Source organism: Patagioenas fasciata, chromosome 1 (assembly GCF_037038585.1).
Source record: "Patagioenas fasciata isolate bPatFas1 chromosome 1, bPatFas1.hap1, whole genome shotgun sequence".
Taxonomy (NCBI): Eukaryota; Metazoa; Chordata; class Aves; order Columbiformes; family Columbidae; genus Patagioenas; species Patagioenas fasciata.
This window is the reverse complement of record NC_092520.1, coordinates 153,925,696-153,942,471: the sequence shown is the minus strand read 5'-3', so window position 1 is coordinate 153,942,471 and position 16,776 is coordinate 153,925,696. Positions and strand designations below refer to the sequence as shown.

Sequence of the window (16,776 nt, the reverse complement as noted above, 5' to 3'; positions counted from 1 at the left end):
TTGATTTAAATGTTTCTTTTTCCTCTGTATATATCAAACATTTACAAACCCTTTTCTTGAATCATAGCTTATTTTTCATTATTTTATTTACCTGCAATTTACATCTGACATGCTTAGGCTGTTTTGCTGGTACTCTTCTCCTTAGTACAGGAGAATTCCTCAGTCCCAAAGGCTGCTTGTTCCTTTTCAGGAGGCAGGATACAGAGACAGCTTAAAAACAAATTATTCAATAATGATAACAACTTTTCAGTTATGGCTTCTGTAGGTATTTGTATTTCCCGCCCATCCTTTCCTTCTGTCAGACTGTTAGGTTATATATCCATTTGAATTTATTCACATATTTAAGTTCCTTGGATGCACTTTAAAAATAATTATGTAGTATTACAATAATGAAATAGTAAATTATATTTTAATTTTTTTATCCGATATAAACAAATATCTGATATAAAGTATGATTTTATATCTGATATAAACTAAGTTTGCACTAGGAAGGCTTTTTGGTGTTTTTAAACCAGAAGAACTTCGAAGTCAGTCAGTGTTTTGGAGGATTACATGAGTCACCTTCCTCTTGAAGTCTTCATGGACAGAAAGGCTTTCGGGAGAGTCAAATCCTTAAGTAGTAAGGACTGAATAGTCTAAAATGACAAGTAAACTTGCTGGAAAAGTTACATAGTTTAGTGACAAAGGTGCCGTGTTCCCAAGTGTGAATGTGTAGAGGTGATGCATGCAAAGAATTAACAATTGTAAATAATAGCAGCTGATTTAATCTTTCCTGTAGAAATTATGGCACTGAAATGAATAATTATACCGTGGTTATACGTCCATCTTGTCTTTTTTTGGGAGGAGGAGAGAGCGTTTGTTCTAATGACTGAGAGGAAGCCAGGTTCAATGAAATGCACATAAAATATCAGATTGCTTCTAGCAATAATTTTGCTGCTGAATCTCATTTTTGAATGTGGGTAGCTGAAAGTGTGTGGGATAGTTTTCCACTTAAGCAGTCAATCAAGGGGATACCAGAGTTCATGTTAGTCATTCTGGTTCATGCGTGAGTGCTGTTTCATCTGTTTAATTCTAACTAAAAATGTTTTGAGACATATTTAAACTGTACATACAAAATATTAAACTTTTTTTTTTTTTACTAGATCTAACTGTAGAGTGTTTGGACTTACTTAGATTGGCAGTATATATATAGGAAATCTATCTTGGGTACTATTTCAGAGGATGGAAGGGAACATAAATGGTAACAGTTTCCTAAATTTTTTTATAGGGAATGATTTTTTTAAATTGCTTTCTCCAACCTATGAGATTCTAAATAAGTTATTTTTTCAATCTGAATGTGAGGCAGATGTCTAAAAATCTTCATGTTGGTTACTGATTATTATTCCTGATTTGCTCTTTAGATTAAATTTTTGCTATAATGAAGTTCCCGCGATACTTAGCTGTTTTGAAGCTCATGCCTCTAGTAAGTTTCTGAAGTGTGGCTCTATACTGATCATGCTAAAGGGAAAAAAAGAAGCTGATTGCTGTACTGAGGGGAAAAAAACTAAGTGATTTTGAGTATGGCTTTGTATCGCCCTTTCTTTGGATTCCTAGAGACACTGAGGTGTATCTGCTGCCTTCTGAAGTTTGGACTGGAAGCTTCAGTGTGCATGTGTGTCTGTGCTGGCAGTTTGCAGTCATTATTGCATAAATTAATCTGTTTTTTCCTTTTATTTTTTTTCCATATAGCTTTATTTCCTATTTATTCTGGTTTTATGTGAAAAAATGAATTAAGCATCTTTTCTTCCCTGTTTGCATACAGCTTGTAACAGAACATGCCTTTGAAATTCCAGACAACATTAGGCCTGGGAATCTCATAAAAGAGCTCTCAAAAGTGATTCGTTCTGTAGAGGTAAGAACAGAGGCAACCCTACATAAGCCTGCAGAAAAAAATATCTTTGAATCAAGAGAATTCCGTAGTAGTTATGCTTCTGATTGACCATATTCACCTTTTAATTTATTTAACATTCATTAATAATAGAAAATCAAGAGGAAAACTGCTGGGAATACTAAGCTATGAAGCTATGGGTATTTCAGATAAAGAAAACGTATAGTGAGGGTGTTTTTGTTGGTTTTGCTTTTTTTTTAATATGTAGTTTTAATGGTGAAATTAGTTGTTGATCAGTATTTCTAAAATATTCGCGCTTATTACTACTTACAATAGTTACTGTGAATATGTTGTTAAAGAGTTTAATTTGAAATTCTGTGCATATTCCATTCTCCTATGCTCTTGTTTGTTAGTTCTGGTCCACTTGTCATCTCTTTTGCTCTTTTCGTTATGATTTGTTGCTGTTTGTTTTATAGTCTGATTTGTTTTCCTCTTTTCCCCCTCCTTTACCAATGTTTTGCTCCTTTATTCCTTAGTAAATATTGATTCTTGAAAAATTCTCACATTTGCATGTGGAGAGAACAGTTTTGAGAACTGAAGAGAAATGTGGTCTGTTGGATACAACACATGTCTATCGTATGCTGCCTTCATGAATCAAGTCTTATGTTTTTGTGTTAACTTTTGGTCTTAAGTACCACTATGATAGGAGATTATAAAAGACCCAAATGGGAAAGGGGTGCAGTAGAACTAAACTTTGTACATCAAATCCATAGGAAATATGTAGTACTTCTCTAAAAGGTCTAACAATTTTATTTATATAACTTACATTTAATTAGATGAGTAAGAAACAGCACTTAAATATGTGAATTTATTCCTCTGAGACTATTCTGAAATATGTGTTTTTAATTAAAGGAGGAAAACAGCAAACTAGTTAAAACTCAGGGAATTCTTGGTGTGTGTCCATCTTCACGGTCTTCGCATGAAACAGCTTCCCCTCACCACTCCAGAAGAAGGGTGAGGAAACTGCGGGACCATGCTACCAAAACTCCTTCTAACCTGGACATCCTGGAACTCCACACCAGGGCAGTACTGAAAAGGCTGGAGATGTCACCGTGGGAGGAGGCAAGTTTCAAGCTGTGCGCAAGAAAAACAAAACCAGAGTAGATTTCTAATCTCTGTTGAGAGGGAAAAGCTTTTAACGTGCATAAGAATACAAGCTATTGCTTTTGTCTTGTGAGGCATGGATAGATTTGTTTTCCGTTTCTTTGAGTTTTCCTGATAGGAATTTCTCTCTTCCTTGATTATGTTTTTCATGGAGGTTCTTTCAACCTTTTGGTTTGGAAAGTGCTTTGAAGCCACTACCTTTTTCAAGTATAGTTTTTGAATTAGGACTGCTGTAGCTGTCAAGTAGTACTTTGAATCAGTTCTGTGAAGAAAAGGGAGCTTGCAAAGCCTTAACTTGATGAGGCTCTGAGCCAGGCTGCTTCTCTGTCTTTTTTAGATAGCTGTTTCTTATAGTTCAGTTACTGTAATTTGATCAGTCATGTTCTTCAGTCATGTTCCTATTTCCTATATGACTGTGCCTCCCTAACAGTAAAGCTTGAGCTGTCTTTGGTCTCCATTGTGGAGCTGTGGACTTCATAGTCATATTACAAAACTATCATGGAGTGAATGAAATGTTGTCTCTTGAAAAACCTTTTCATGTTTGATGACCTTATTTCAAAAACCAGCAACAAATATTTGAGAAGGAGTGAGAGAATGGAGATAAGTAGCTTTATAGAAGGAAATATGTAGCTTTATGAGAATAAGAAGTGCTGTCAAATGTAGTTGGGACAGGATGGATTGTCATAGTGGCGAAATACTGATTTGGGTCTTTATCTTCATAAGGCGTGAACAAGAGACACTCAACCCTCAAAGACAGGAAACTGAACTTAAAATTTACCACAAATAATTAACCCTTTGCAGTTCATTGCTACAAAACAAATGTTTAGGAGTATTAGTCATTGCTATTTAATGTAGAAATACATTGTTCACTATCAGTATTGACTTGTTAAAAAATATATATATTATTTTACATGTGCCTGGTTTGGCCCAAATGTGTGTCGCTGATTGCGTCAGAGTATATGTTAAATGTAAATTGCTTTGAGCTGCTTCTGGCAGGTTACTTTCTACTATTGATGTTTTACTGTCCTATAAATCAGTTCTGGGATACTAATTCCAGGGACCGGATACCCAGTCCAGGAGTTGTCTTATCAGTTCCAAGCTCAGCTTTTGGCTTACCTGTCTCTATTCTATTTGTTTTGAATACCGTGATAATTCTCCAAAGGAAACATAAAAGGAGTATTATAGTAAAGTTGTAGTTGTTTCATATGCTTCAGGAGAGTATAAATGATTCAAGGAAGAAGATACAGTGTATTTTTTTTTTTTCACATCCAAACAGGTTTTCTCTGAGCTTTTTTCAGCAGGTTATCACGAAGGCAATGATCCTGATGCTGATTTTAATATTTATTTAGTGCAGAAAAAAAAATGGCATTTATAGAAATAAATAGTAAGCAATATCACTTTTACTTTTTTAGGATACCACAAGCTCTAAACTGAATGGAAGATTTAACAAGCCCTTTCAGCCATCTTCTACAGTACCTGAATGGCGAACAAAAGACAATGATCTTCGCCTTCTGCTGTCAAATGGAAGAATAATTAGGTACAAAGGGTTAATTGTGGATCACTTTTTCTTAGTCATTATGGTCTGGAGCATGCTAATTGTTACTAACATTTCTGTTTGTGGAGCTCTAGGTTCCCTTTTACCAGTAAGATTCGTGTTAGCAATATAGAAGGTGTGTGTTGTCTGTTGTGTCTGCTGTCCCCTAGTGGAGCCACGGTTATGGAGTGAAGAGAAGGAGATTCTTTGCATGTTCCTTTGTTACAGGATTTCAATTAGTTACTTAGTTGAGTTTGTACTGAAGGGGATGCTTCAAAGTATAAACGGTTATTTGGTATCCACCTATTACAGTGATTCTCATTCAAAAGATTCTCGTGTCCAACTTCGCATCTTTATCAAAATGATAGCTGTACAGGCAGTAAAATGGGAATACACACAATCTGGAATGAAGAGATTAACATAAGTTACTGTTGCATCTTGAGAGTGTATCATAAATAATGAAAGGAAAACAATTGCCTCAGGTTTTCTAAGAATAGTATGATTTTTTTTTTTTTTTTTTGTGAGACAGAGATGAGAGACGCCCATTTACAGACCGAAGTCTGTACACAGCAGACAGTGAAGATGAAGATGACAGGACAAGGTCGAAAAAGACAACTGTTAAGGTAGAAGACCAGCCCTCAGGATTTGAAGGAGAAGAAAATGCAGATGCCCAGAAACCACTGAACAGTAAGCTTGTATCTAAGTCTTGTCAGTTGAACATTTTGATGATCTTGAAGAGGGTCTAACTATTGTGAAGTCTGACTGAAATTTTACTAAAGTATGAAGAAGGCAAGCTAATGAATCAGAGAAGTAATATTAGAAGTTAAAATGTGTCAAATAATGTCTGTCAGTTGAAGAAGCTAACAGGGTGGAATTGAAAAGTAAAACTCACCTTTTTTTGTTAGTGCCATCTCAGATACTGCGTGCAGCATTTTTCAGAGTGGAGGTTTAATTGGCATTCTAGATGACTATTTGTTCCTTTTGGTCTGTTTCACACTGCAAGAATGCTGATTTTTCTTGATCAAAATATTCTTCAGTGTGAAAAATTAATTACATCATTCACTGCAGAGAATAAGAGATCATATCATGTAGCTGATTTTAAACCTATTTCTGTTCGATTTGGTGATTACATACTTGATAATACAGTTTTGTATGGTTTTGTTGTGGTTTAACCTGGCAGGCAGCTAAACACTACAGACAGCTTTGGCTTGCTTCCCCCCTGCCTGTGGGATGGGGGAGAGAATCAGAAAAAAAACAGTATACCTCATGGGTTACAATAAAGACAGTCTTAACAGGAGAGAAATGGATAATCATAAAAAACAAGTGACGCACAATGCAAGTGCTCACCACCTGTCAAACAATACTGAGACAGTTCTTGAGCAGTGTTCACCCCTTGGCAAACGTTCCCTAATTTTGTATACTGAATATGACATCATATGGTATGGAATATCCCTTTGGCCAGTTCAGGTCAGCTGTCCTGGCCATGCCCCTTCCCAGCTTCTTGGGCACCCCCAGCCTCCTTGCTGGCAGGGCAGTATGAGAAGCTGAAAAGTCCTTGACTTGGTGTTACACATTGTTTAGCAACAACTAAAGCATCAGTGTGTTATCAACTATTATTCAACTATTATTATTCTCATTCTAAATCCAAACCACAGCATTATACCAGCTACTAGGAAGAAAATTAACTCTGTCTCAGCCAAAACCAGGACAGTTTTGCTAATGAATAGATCTATTCCATACAAGTGATCAAACATAATTTAGCTTTAATAAAATGTTTTATTTTCAACCTTTGTGGTAATCTACAAGGCTGGGAAAGAATTTAGATTATCTGTAAAACACTTTAATTCCACTTTCCAATACTTAAAACCATCCTTCACTAGGAGTTAATCTGTTCTGATCTTTCTGTAGCCTCAGGCCTTCCTGCCAAGTGTTCAGCAGTGCATTAGTAAAGTATCAATACTGAATGCCTGTTTTCACTACCTGTTTTTAATAGCACTATCCATGTGCAGTAACAAATTGATCCTTGATGTAGCTGTTCAGCTCTGTTTAATTATAAAAGTCACATCCTTTCACAGTAGAGGGTATGTATTAGGAAACTGATGTCAGCACTTAAAAGATAACAAGACTCCTCTAGAGACTTACAGTTCCCTTAATTTCCTGCACAACAATCTGTAACAACATCTGAGTCCATTGTCAGCCTGGATATAATTTTTTTTTTTTTTTTTAACAAGGCAATTTGTAATCCCTGTTGACTGTGCTTCCAAAGGTCACAGTGAACAGTGCTAAAAAATTTGCACAGGGAAAAGATGCCTCTTGGATAGTCCTGAACCAACAAGGCAAACAGCTTGTTGAGTGAAGGCTTAGATATATGTGGTGGTTTTCCACTTAAAAATTAAACTAAGTAAATTAAACTGATTTTTACACTTGAATCAAAGATTAAATCATACACAGAAGTGGCAGGTTTACTTCAAAATCTGTAATCTTATTTGATACAGAATAAATATGGCAGTGTGTATCGAATTGTAAGAAAGGTACTTAGAACAATAAGTGAATGCTGAGATTTTTCTGCCAGAATTTGAGTACTCAGGACTATCACTAATATTTTTAATTGATTAGTGAGAGTCTTCAAATTTCCCTATTACAGATCACCTACATTTGATTACTTTGCCTTAACTGAAGGTCTACAGAGAGAGAGAGAAGCTATTTTTAGTGGAAAATTCCATAAAATTCCATAAAAGGAACTACCTGTTTCTGTAACAGCTGCCACCTTCTATTGTTCTTACTGGGATTTAGGCCAAGGGGCAATGTCCACAGAGAGGTGCCTTTAAATGGATCAAGCTCTATATAGCTTTGTGTGTCATGCCAAGATCCTAGTTCTAAATGGTGACCCAATGTTATCAGAGAGATAACAATCAAGTGCTGTGCTTAATGGAGCAAGACACTTTGTGTGGAGAAAGGGAAGGTGATTTGAGATATTTTTTTGAATTCACATTAGCTTAGCCTGATCTTGCACATAATGACTGCTTTCATTCACCTGATTTCTGGAGTGTTCCACCCAGTATCTGGAACGGTGCAGGGCCATAACTTTATCTGGGGGTAAAGTGCTTCATTCTAAAGTAAAAATAGTATTTATCAAGGTAATTCACAAAACCAACCAACAAACAAAAAGCAAGACCCAACTTGTATATTTAGACGATTTTTATTTTTTTTTAAGCTTAGTTATACATAGCATTCATGGATGAAGAGATGAGGGGTCCTAATAACATGTGATGTGTTGTTGTGAAGATCAATAATATATCCGAAACCTGTATCTGAAAGAGAAGGGTGGGAAAACTACAGTAGTCTTTTGCAGGGCTATGTAGAAAGTGGGTGGTGGGAAAAGCAGTGAGCATATTTAGATATCCTTATTTGTTCTTGCTCCTTCCTTTAAATTGTCTCTAAGTCTGGAGCAATATTTTCTTTGAAAAAGGCAGTAATACAAATGAAAATTCATTTGAGCTAGTTAATGGTATTATTTTCTGTGTCATGCATGCTGTTGCTTATCCTAGAATCTTGTTTTCCTTTTCGAAATGAGCTGAAGGCTTGAGTTATCATCAGAAATCCCTTGGGGTTTTTTGAGCTAAAGTAATTCAGAATATTCGTTTTATTTTCATATGTTGACCATTACTTTATTTAGCTTAACTTCATATACAGTGTTGTTGCTCATTTAGTGTGTTTAGATATTCCTCACAGTTCTACTATTTTAAGTTTAAGTAATCTTCTCTGGATTTTGGTCCCAACTGTTCTTTGTATTCACCTTCTAATAACCTGTCTCATTCTTTGCTTTCCTCTGACTCAAACTAAATTCCTCTTATACAGTGTTTAGAAATTAGTGATATCCCTTGAAATATACTTGACACCTATTTATGAGCTTTGCCACAGTCTATAAAAGGAACAAAATCCTTCTAGAATTGCAGTGTATATAGGGTTGCAAATACATCTTTTATGCTTGCATGATATATGAGTTATGAAAAACTATGTTCTGTTGATGTAGTTTCATATAAAACTAGCTGAAAGCAAACCAACACAGATCAAAATTAGATGTGGAATGAAGACAAGCAAAATTAAAATGTTGGTTTGCTTTCAGTGTAGTTTTATATGAAATTGTGAGTACTTGAAAATGTTCCGTTGCTTCCTTTATGCACTACCTTCTTGACACACATTCATAAGTTTTTATTCTGTTTGGCTTTTCTCTAAAAAACTTCTGCTAGTTGAACTGCATACTGTAATTTGTCACAAATTTGTGCTTAGTCAAGATTTCTACCAGCAGCCTTGACACAGGTATACATAGAGCCCACTGACCCTGAGCCTTGGATTCCAAATGCTTACAAATGCGTTTCCCACTCGTAGCTGTTTGGGGCTGCCTTTTAGGAGTATGTGCTGCTGAGAGCTGCTTAGCTACTTCATGTTTGAGTTCTTTCAGCACTTCAAAAAGTAAACCATGTGGACTAAGTGGCTGATTTGATTGATTGCTTTGTCATATGCCAATGTTTTTGATGTCTATTTTGACACCTCGTTTTCTGATTAGTACTTTGTTACTGCTAGGAAAAAGCATGTCTAAGGTTGGTATTTCCTCTCCTCCTCTTCTTTTTCAGGTCTTTCTGTGATGAAAACCAATGCAAGTGTATTGTATATCATTACAGTAATATTTTAGTCTTTAACAGGTGTGCATTTTACCCCTGGTTGGCCACTCTGTATTAGCACAGAACAGGCAGAAATTGCCAGTAAATTGTAATGTAAATGTAGAATTCCAAGTAACACGATGATTTTTTTTACCTTTAAATTGCTTGCTATCCTGACTTCCATGTTTAGTGTTTCTGTATAACTGCTTTTGTTTTTAAACATGGAAATTTCATGTTTAAATGGAATTTAAATGTTCAAAGACAAAGTAATATTGAAAATTACTTCTAATTAATGTTTTCTGAGAGCCACTTCTCTGACTCCAACCTTTATACAAAAGCAGAAATTGCCCAAGGTGCCGTCTGCGGAGTATGTGCTCTGTTGGAGAGAAATCATATTTGCTTCTGCTGCACCTGATTTCTCTTCCTCTGGCTTCATCCAGTCAGTTGCTTGAGGGGTCTGTTGGTCAACAGTAGGGCAACTCATTAGAGATTTGGACAAACTTGACTTGCAGACCAGATCACTGTGTTGATGTGCTTTTATTTACAGACTGTTTAAAACTAAATATGTGTTTCTTGATCTTTACTTCCAAAATAATTGTGGAATATTATATGTAATAAATGTTGGGTCTTAGATTTTAATTTTTCTCTCCTCAGTGTTCTTTGAAAGTGTGAAAGCAGAACTCAGGAATGGATCCTCAGAGTACTCTGATATTTCTGATTCAGAAGAATCTGAGCCTGATTGCACTACACAGGTATAGTTAGAAAACATCACAAAAGTTAATGAAGCAATTAAATAGAATTTTGTTCACTCACTTCAAATTTATCTGGTCAAAGTTTGTGTTAAAAGAAGAAGAGCAAAGTATTTAATTTTTGTTCAAGTTAGTATCTCAAAGTTACGGTTCTGCCTCATTCTTCATTTATTCTAGCACTGAGAAAAATGACAAGATATGCTATCTTGACCCATATTTTATTATCTTCTTTGTTATTAAAGTGGGGCTGGCAGCCCTGCTCTGGAACATGCAAAGTCTAAGAAAAGTTCTGTTGTAGTTGCTTTGTTCATTTCTTCCATAACAAATCTAAGTTTTATCATTAGAATGATGAATATCTACCACAGAGTTTCATTTTAGAGCATGGTTAAATGGAAACAATCTTATAGGCCTTCAGTTTTTAAAAAATGCTGAAGTGGCTAAATCTTATTGAGGATATAGACGGTTGAGGAAATAGACTGAAATAAATGGAAATCCTCCATTTGAGGGTCTACTAAACAAAATGTACACACACATGTGTACAGATACATGTATTTACATACATGTATTTTAATACAACTTCTGGTATTTAAAAATAAGTATATACAAATATTTTTATGATTTTTGCCCTTGCAAAATTGTGTTCTGACTTACTAATTTCAATTTTAATTGGAGAGCAGTAAAACGGTGGAGTAATTACCTCACACTTTTGTTTTGTGCTTCTGGAAAGCTCTTGTTTTGGTCTAGATGTTGGAATAAGTGGTAGGAACCTTTGTGATGTGGCTTGTTCTGGTTTCCTGAACTGCATTGCAAACAACTTTGGCTCGGCAGGTTTCCTTTTTTAAGACATAGAATCAATAGTTATTCAGAAGGGATATATTTCTTCTTTGCAGGAGAATGTAGCCAGTTTTGGATGACTTTGTCATTGAGTGAAATGTTTTCTATTGCTGCCATTTTCTCTCTTAGTTCCTTCTATATTCTTGTGCTTCTTAATTTCTAATAGCGTCTAATGGAATAATTTTTCTGCGTGTTTAAATTTGTCTTTTGTACTGATATATCCAAAATGAACTATCTCAGTAGCTCCTGTAAATCGTTTTTATATTGTACCAAAGATGTTAACAAAACAAGATAATAGCTTTATTACTAGCGTTGAGTCGTATTTATAATTTAACTGCCTATTTGTGTCACAAGTGTCAAAGATTAATGAGCTGCTCTTGTGAATTAAACCAGTGTTTAAAAACATCCCTTGGTGATACGATGCACTGCGTTCACTCCAGTTCCATTTTTATGATAGGGATAGTGGAGTCAGTCTTGAAATATTATGATTCTTCCATGTTCTAATCTTCCATGTCAATGCTTTTATTGAATGTCATGTGTACTCCTTGGCTTGAAAAAAAAATTGTGGCATTCTCTCTACTTGTTGAAAATAGATTGGTCTGAATTACCAAGATGGAAAATACCTGTTGTAGCCCTTGCTTCATGTAAAGGCATATTGAGTCACATATGGTTGCTTCACCTTTGAGAAGCTCCTACCCATACAAGCTGTAGTCCCAGCAGGAACTGAAAAGCCCTTTCATTCAAGAAATGAGGCTGTGCCACTGTGAGAGAGGCAACAGCTGCTGTGTTTCTGTTGCTGCTGTGTTCTGGATCCACCTGAAAACTTCTGTCACTCCTTAGAGAGATGCAGCTGCTGAAAGTTAGCTTTTGTGAGATCAGGAACCATAAACAATTACTTGGGGCAGGATGTGTCCTGTTATATGTAATAAGCATCAATTCTGGCTGCTGCTGGGAACCTTACTCTCATATTTTTTTCCTCTACTTTTAGTATTGAAGATAAGAATTATCAATGCTGTCTTTGAAGAGAGTGCAATGATTTGTGCATGGTTTATATAAAAAAGTTGGACCTGGAAGCTTTTGAATGTTTTTGCTTAGAGTAAATTAAGATAGTGTCTCTTATTCAGGAGCCAAGGTGACCTTTCTGTGTACTGTTTTGCTGTTGTTTCAGCAGAAGGATTCCTCCACAGAGGAGTCAGAAAGCTCAGGTGATGAAGAGAAGCAGGAAGTAACATCAAATTTCAAAGAGGAATCTAAGGTCAGGAGAGGCCTTTGTCAAAATACCCAGAAGCCATCCAGAAATGAAACTCCCAGTAAAAAGTAAGCATATTGAGGACATTTTTTAATAAAGTGTTAGACCGTTTTGCACATATTTATAGTTCTGCTTCATACCAATGTAAAAATCATTCCTTTGGAGAAATTTGGGGTTCTGTTTTGAACTGCTTAATACTCTTCGTATTTTTCTAGGGAATGTCCTACCTCGACAAGTACAGAAGAAGAAGCTATTCAGGGCATGCTTTCTATGGCAGGATTGCACTATACTACATGTTTACCAGGTCATACTCAAAGCACAGACTGCACAGATAAAAGAACCTCTCTTCAGGAACACAGAAGCTACCCCAGGAGTAGGCATAAAGACAGACAGCCATCTCAGAGCCACAAAACAATAGAATATGGTAGGTATCTGAAATAATGACGCTGCTGCTCTCTGCTTCTGGACAAACTGCTCTGAATAAACACTCAGAATAAGTTACGTTTTTAGATTTGTAGTCAAGTTTTTAAGTAAATCAGACTGACATTTTAAAAAGTATGGGGTTTTTTTTCCTTTTTTTTTTCTTCTCACCCATAAAAAAAGTAAATGTTACTTCTGAAAACTGGGACAAACTTAGATTGAGAGTTCATCAGAATACATCTTCTAAATATTGCCATCTAAAAGTTTCATGGCATCCTTCCAGGACTGACAAAGTCATGGATATATTGAAAGTATATTCTCCTTATTGAAAGTGTAACCTCCTCCAGAAAAGATCGACCGAAACTTCATGGTTGCAGCATTCACGGCATGTATGTTACTTAGATATACATAGAATCTGCTTGGTGATTTTTCGTATGTCTTTAGAAGGCATATTTGGCTTTACTCCTGAAAGTCTGCTGTGAATGCAGTGTATTAAAGGAGATTCTAATCTTGAAGAGGAGAATTCAGAGGCAATTTTTTTGTCAGTGGCATTTTGACATGTGTGGAAAACAGATGTGTTAAAAGCATTTTGGGAATGACAGACAGCAGAACATTAACACTAATCCCGTCAAAGGAATCAAAATCGCTTCTTGGAACAGAGAGAAATAGAGTCATTATGTTTGAAAATTCTTTGCTTGAGATGGAAATGGAAGAGGATTATAGCTTTGCTGATGTGAAACAAATAGAACCCCACCAACAAATAGGGTGCTAATTCAAAGAACTACTAGTATGTCGATTTTTGTTTACATCTATAACAGGAAAGCGTAATATGTCATTGGCTGTGTTCTGGTAATTGAAGCTCTATGACCTTTAAACCCAACAACCAACCAAATAAATAAATAACACCACCATCACCACCAAAAAACCCTAACCAGCAAACCACACAGGCACAAAGAGTGCCTTTCCTCTTTGTAACTTTACAAAAAATATAGTATCCAAGTTTCTAAATTGTGGTGGGTTGACTCAGGGCAACAGATAAGCACCTACACCACTACCAGTTATTCTCTGCCCTTGCCCTGTAGGATGGGAGAGAGAATAGAAAGAGCAAAAGTGAGAAGATTCATGGGTTGACATAAAGATGATTTAGTAAGTGAAGGAAAGAGGAAAAGAAACAAGTAGTGCAAAGGCAATCACCACCTTCTGCAAGCAGACTGAACCTCAGCCAGTCTCTGAGCAATGGCTCTGCCTTGGAAGACCACCTTTCCCCTCAGCCTCTTCCCCTATGCCAAATTTTATTGCCAAGCATGATGTTATATGCCATGGAATATCCCTTTGACCAATGCAGGTCAGCTCTTCTGGCTGTGTCCCTTCACAATCTCTTGCTTACCCCTAGCCTACTTACTGCAGGGGGCAGAGTGGGAAAAGAGAAGGCTGTGACGCTGTGAAAGCACTTCCCAGCAACAGCCAGAATTTTGGTGTGTTATAACAGTTTTAGCCACACATCTAAAGCATAGCACCACATGGACTGTTAGGAAAAAATTCTGGTCTGGACAGACCCAGTACATGTGTCAGACTCCATGGGTGAAGATGAAACTGTTCTTCATAGCTAGCAGGTTTTGCAAAATTTTTCAGTCTCTCCAAATTCAAATTGAATTGGTGTCTTAGGATACCCTTAATTTTACGAGTTGACTGTATTGTAAGTATGTTTTCAGTGAGAACACTTCTTCTGTAGGCCTATCAGCATAGATCTTCCATATGTTGTACCTGAATAGCACATTAGTTCTTAGAAACAATACAGTTAGTAATACTTGAAAATTAAATGGCCATCTTTATATGAACTCCTCATGATACAAAGTCATGGTAGAAAACTGTGGCGTAACAAAGTAACCTGTCTTCAACATCAGTACCTTCAAATTTGAATGGTTATATTAATACTTTTCTGACTTTCTTACTGTGGTATATGGATCTTTAATTAGGTGTATTTATACTATGAGATAGTTTTCCTAATTTAGGGCATAGAACCAAGCAGCTCTGACAACTTTTAATTTTGTTCATAGGAAATATTTTCCATTGTATTTTCCTTTTTTTTGTTTGTTTTAATTTTAAAGTGATTACAATGTAAAATTAACTTTGTATTCCTAATTATTGATTTTAAAATTGAAGCTTATTGAACTTCTCTTTAGGTAGGTCAGTGAAGGAAGAGGAAAGAGACTTGGGGACTTCAGCGTGGGCTAGACACCTGAATGAAGCTTCCAGGATTACCCCTCAGGTGAAGCAAAACTTAAAACATTTTGAGAACATTTTTATGAAAAAAAGAGATCATTAAGTTGTAAATACAAAAAGCATGGTGGACAGGTCTTTCCATACTGCATATCTGATAATACATCCTTCTGGTGCTGGTAACTGAATATTACATTTTGTAGTTATTTTTTCCGCACTGTTGTTTGTTTGTTTGTTTTCCTTTCAAACTCTCTTTTGTCACAGTGGCTAGTATTAAAATGCTCAGGACAGTATCTTTAAAAATAAAAACTACTTCATTAAAAAGTGTGATTTTACATTCGGTGTAACTGGGGAAGCACTGTATTGTTTAGTCATCGTTATTCTCAAACAGACCATCAGAGTAAGTGGAACCTGGTGGTAGAACTTACAGTAAAGATACTTGCTTAAGAAATTGGTACTGCCAAACTAATACAGCCTTTCAAAAACCAGCAGGTAGGAATATTTGTGTTTTCTGATGCCCAGGTGGAATCCAGCAAGCGATATATAAATTAAAGGTTGTGTCTCTTACACTCTGAACTTTTTTGGTCCTTCTAAACTTGTATCTATTAGAAGTATTAGAACAATTAAACAATGAAATTGAAAAAAGTTACAAAATAACAGTGTGATTTAATAGCTGTTTTTAAACTTCATGCTTTGTAGGTGTTTTTATTTTTTGTAAGAGTATCTTAACTACATGATACTCCTTACAGTTTGTAATTCTCCATTTAGCTTTTCTTCTGTCGTCAGCTGAATATTGAAAACAAATTGCCTTTGTTTTGATCAATGCACGCTAAAACCAAAAAGTAGAGAATTCAAGTACACTGGTATGTGTAATGTTTAGCACTGCCCTTAAGTGCATATGGAAAAGCTTGCACAAAGATACTATATTTTATCTTATTTTTAAGAGGTATCTATGCTGAAAGAAGTGATGGTGTCATGAAGTGGTCAGACATTGGTGGAACTGAAATATCTTTTTCAAAGATCCAGTAGTGTAAACAAAAAAATTGAGTGAACTCATAGCCAAAAGGTGTTAACTTCTACTGTTTTTCGTATTATTATTTCTGTTCTAGGATACAAGCAAAACTCAAAAATATATCAAGAAAGAGGCTGCATCAGAATCCATCCATAAGGTTCAGGAAAACAGAAGTATAGTCCAAAACAACGGCCTGAGTTTTCAGCATAGCAAGTATACACGAGACTCCAGTCTAACTCAAGGAGAGTGTCGGCTGAGTGATGGCAGCCTTAGCCCTGACACGGCATACGGTGAAACGTCCTTGTCTGTACCGCTTCATCCAACAAAGAGGCCAGCATCAAATCCACCTCCTATCAGCAACCAGGCGACAAAAGGTAATGTTTATCTCTGTGGTCCTCTTGCCAGGGTGGGGAAAAAAAAAAAAAGACTAGAAAAAGGAGCTTGTAAGCATCAAAAAGCACTGTCAGATGCAGAAACTGAAAGAAGGACAGACTTAGACCTTGAGGAAAAAATACAAAATAGGTATCCCATGGACTCTCCAATTTTGGCAGAGAATGTGTGGAGGCACAATTAAGAGAGATCTAACTGGGTCCATGGCCAGATTAAACTTTGATAGTTAACACTGCACCTCTGCGCATGTATCTGTTATGCATTTATTACAGGGAACAGAACCACGACGCTACTCTGAAACACTGGCATGAATCAGATTTATTTGTTGAAGTGAAGGTTGAAGAGCTGCGACACTTCAAAAAGCAGTCTGATGATTGTACTGTTTAGTTTTTAGTTTCTAGTTTATTTTCTGAAATTTACTCACTGGAATAACTTGAGCAAAATTCAGGAAGCTCTGTTTAGGTTCTTTCCTACCATACCCACTGGTCTTCCCTGAACTGGAAATGTTTGTAAATAATATAATCACTTTATTTATTATAATACTAACAAGAGTTCAGGGAAAACAATTCCTGGACTTTTTTACAATTCTGATTCCCTGTTTGTTTGCTCCCAAACAGAAAAATGAGGGGTGTTTGGTGTGGTTTTGGTTGTTGTTTTTTTTGTTTTTTTTTTTTTA

General features: G+C 36.0%; 1 protein-coding gene across 2 annotated transcripts in view; it reads left to right on the top strand.

Annotated features, from left to right (window-relative positions):
* Positions 1–16,776, top strand: part of KDM7A (lysine demethylase 7A) — a 67,956-nt gene that overhangs the window by 45,897 nt on the left and 5,283 nt on the right. The window contains exons 11-19 of one of the 2 annotated variants that reach the window (XM_071798275.1): positions 1,802–1,891; positions 2,780–2,989; positions 4,444–4,568; positions 5,095–5,252; positions 9,881–9,978; positions 11,981–12,126; positions 12,274–12,486; positions 14,666–14,747; positions 15,808–16,084. In XM_071798275.1, the coding sequence (XP_071654376.1) occupies positions 1,802–1,891; positions 2,780–2,989; positions 4,444–4,568; positions 5,095–5,252; positions 9,881–9,978; positions 11,981–12,126; positions 12,274–12,486; positions 14,666–14,747; positions 15,808–16,084 (1,399 nt within the window). Of the gene's footprint in view, positions 1–1,801; positions 1,892–2,779; positions 2,990–4,443; positions 4,569–5,094; positions 5,253–9,880; positions 9,979–11,977; positions 12,127–12,273; positions 12,487–14,665; positions 14,748–15,807; positions 16,085–16,776 lie in introns of both variants that reach the window. The other variant, XM_071798272.1, reaches the window with a different exon arrangement.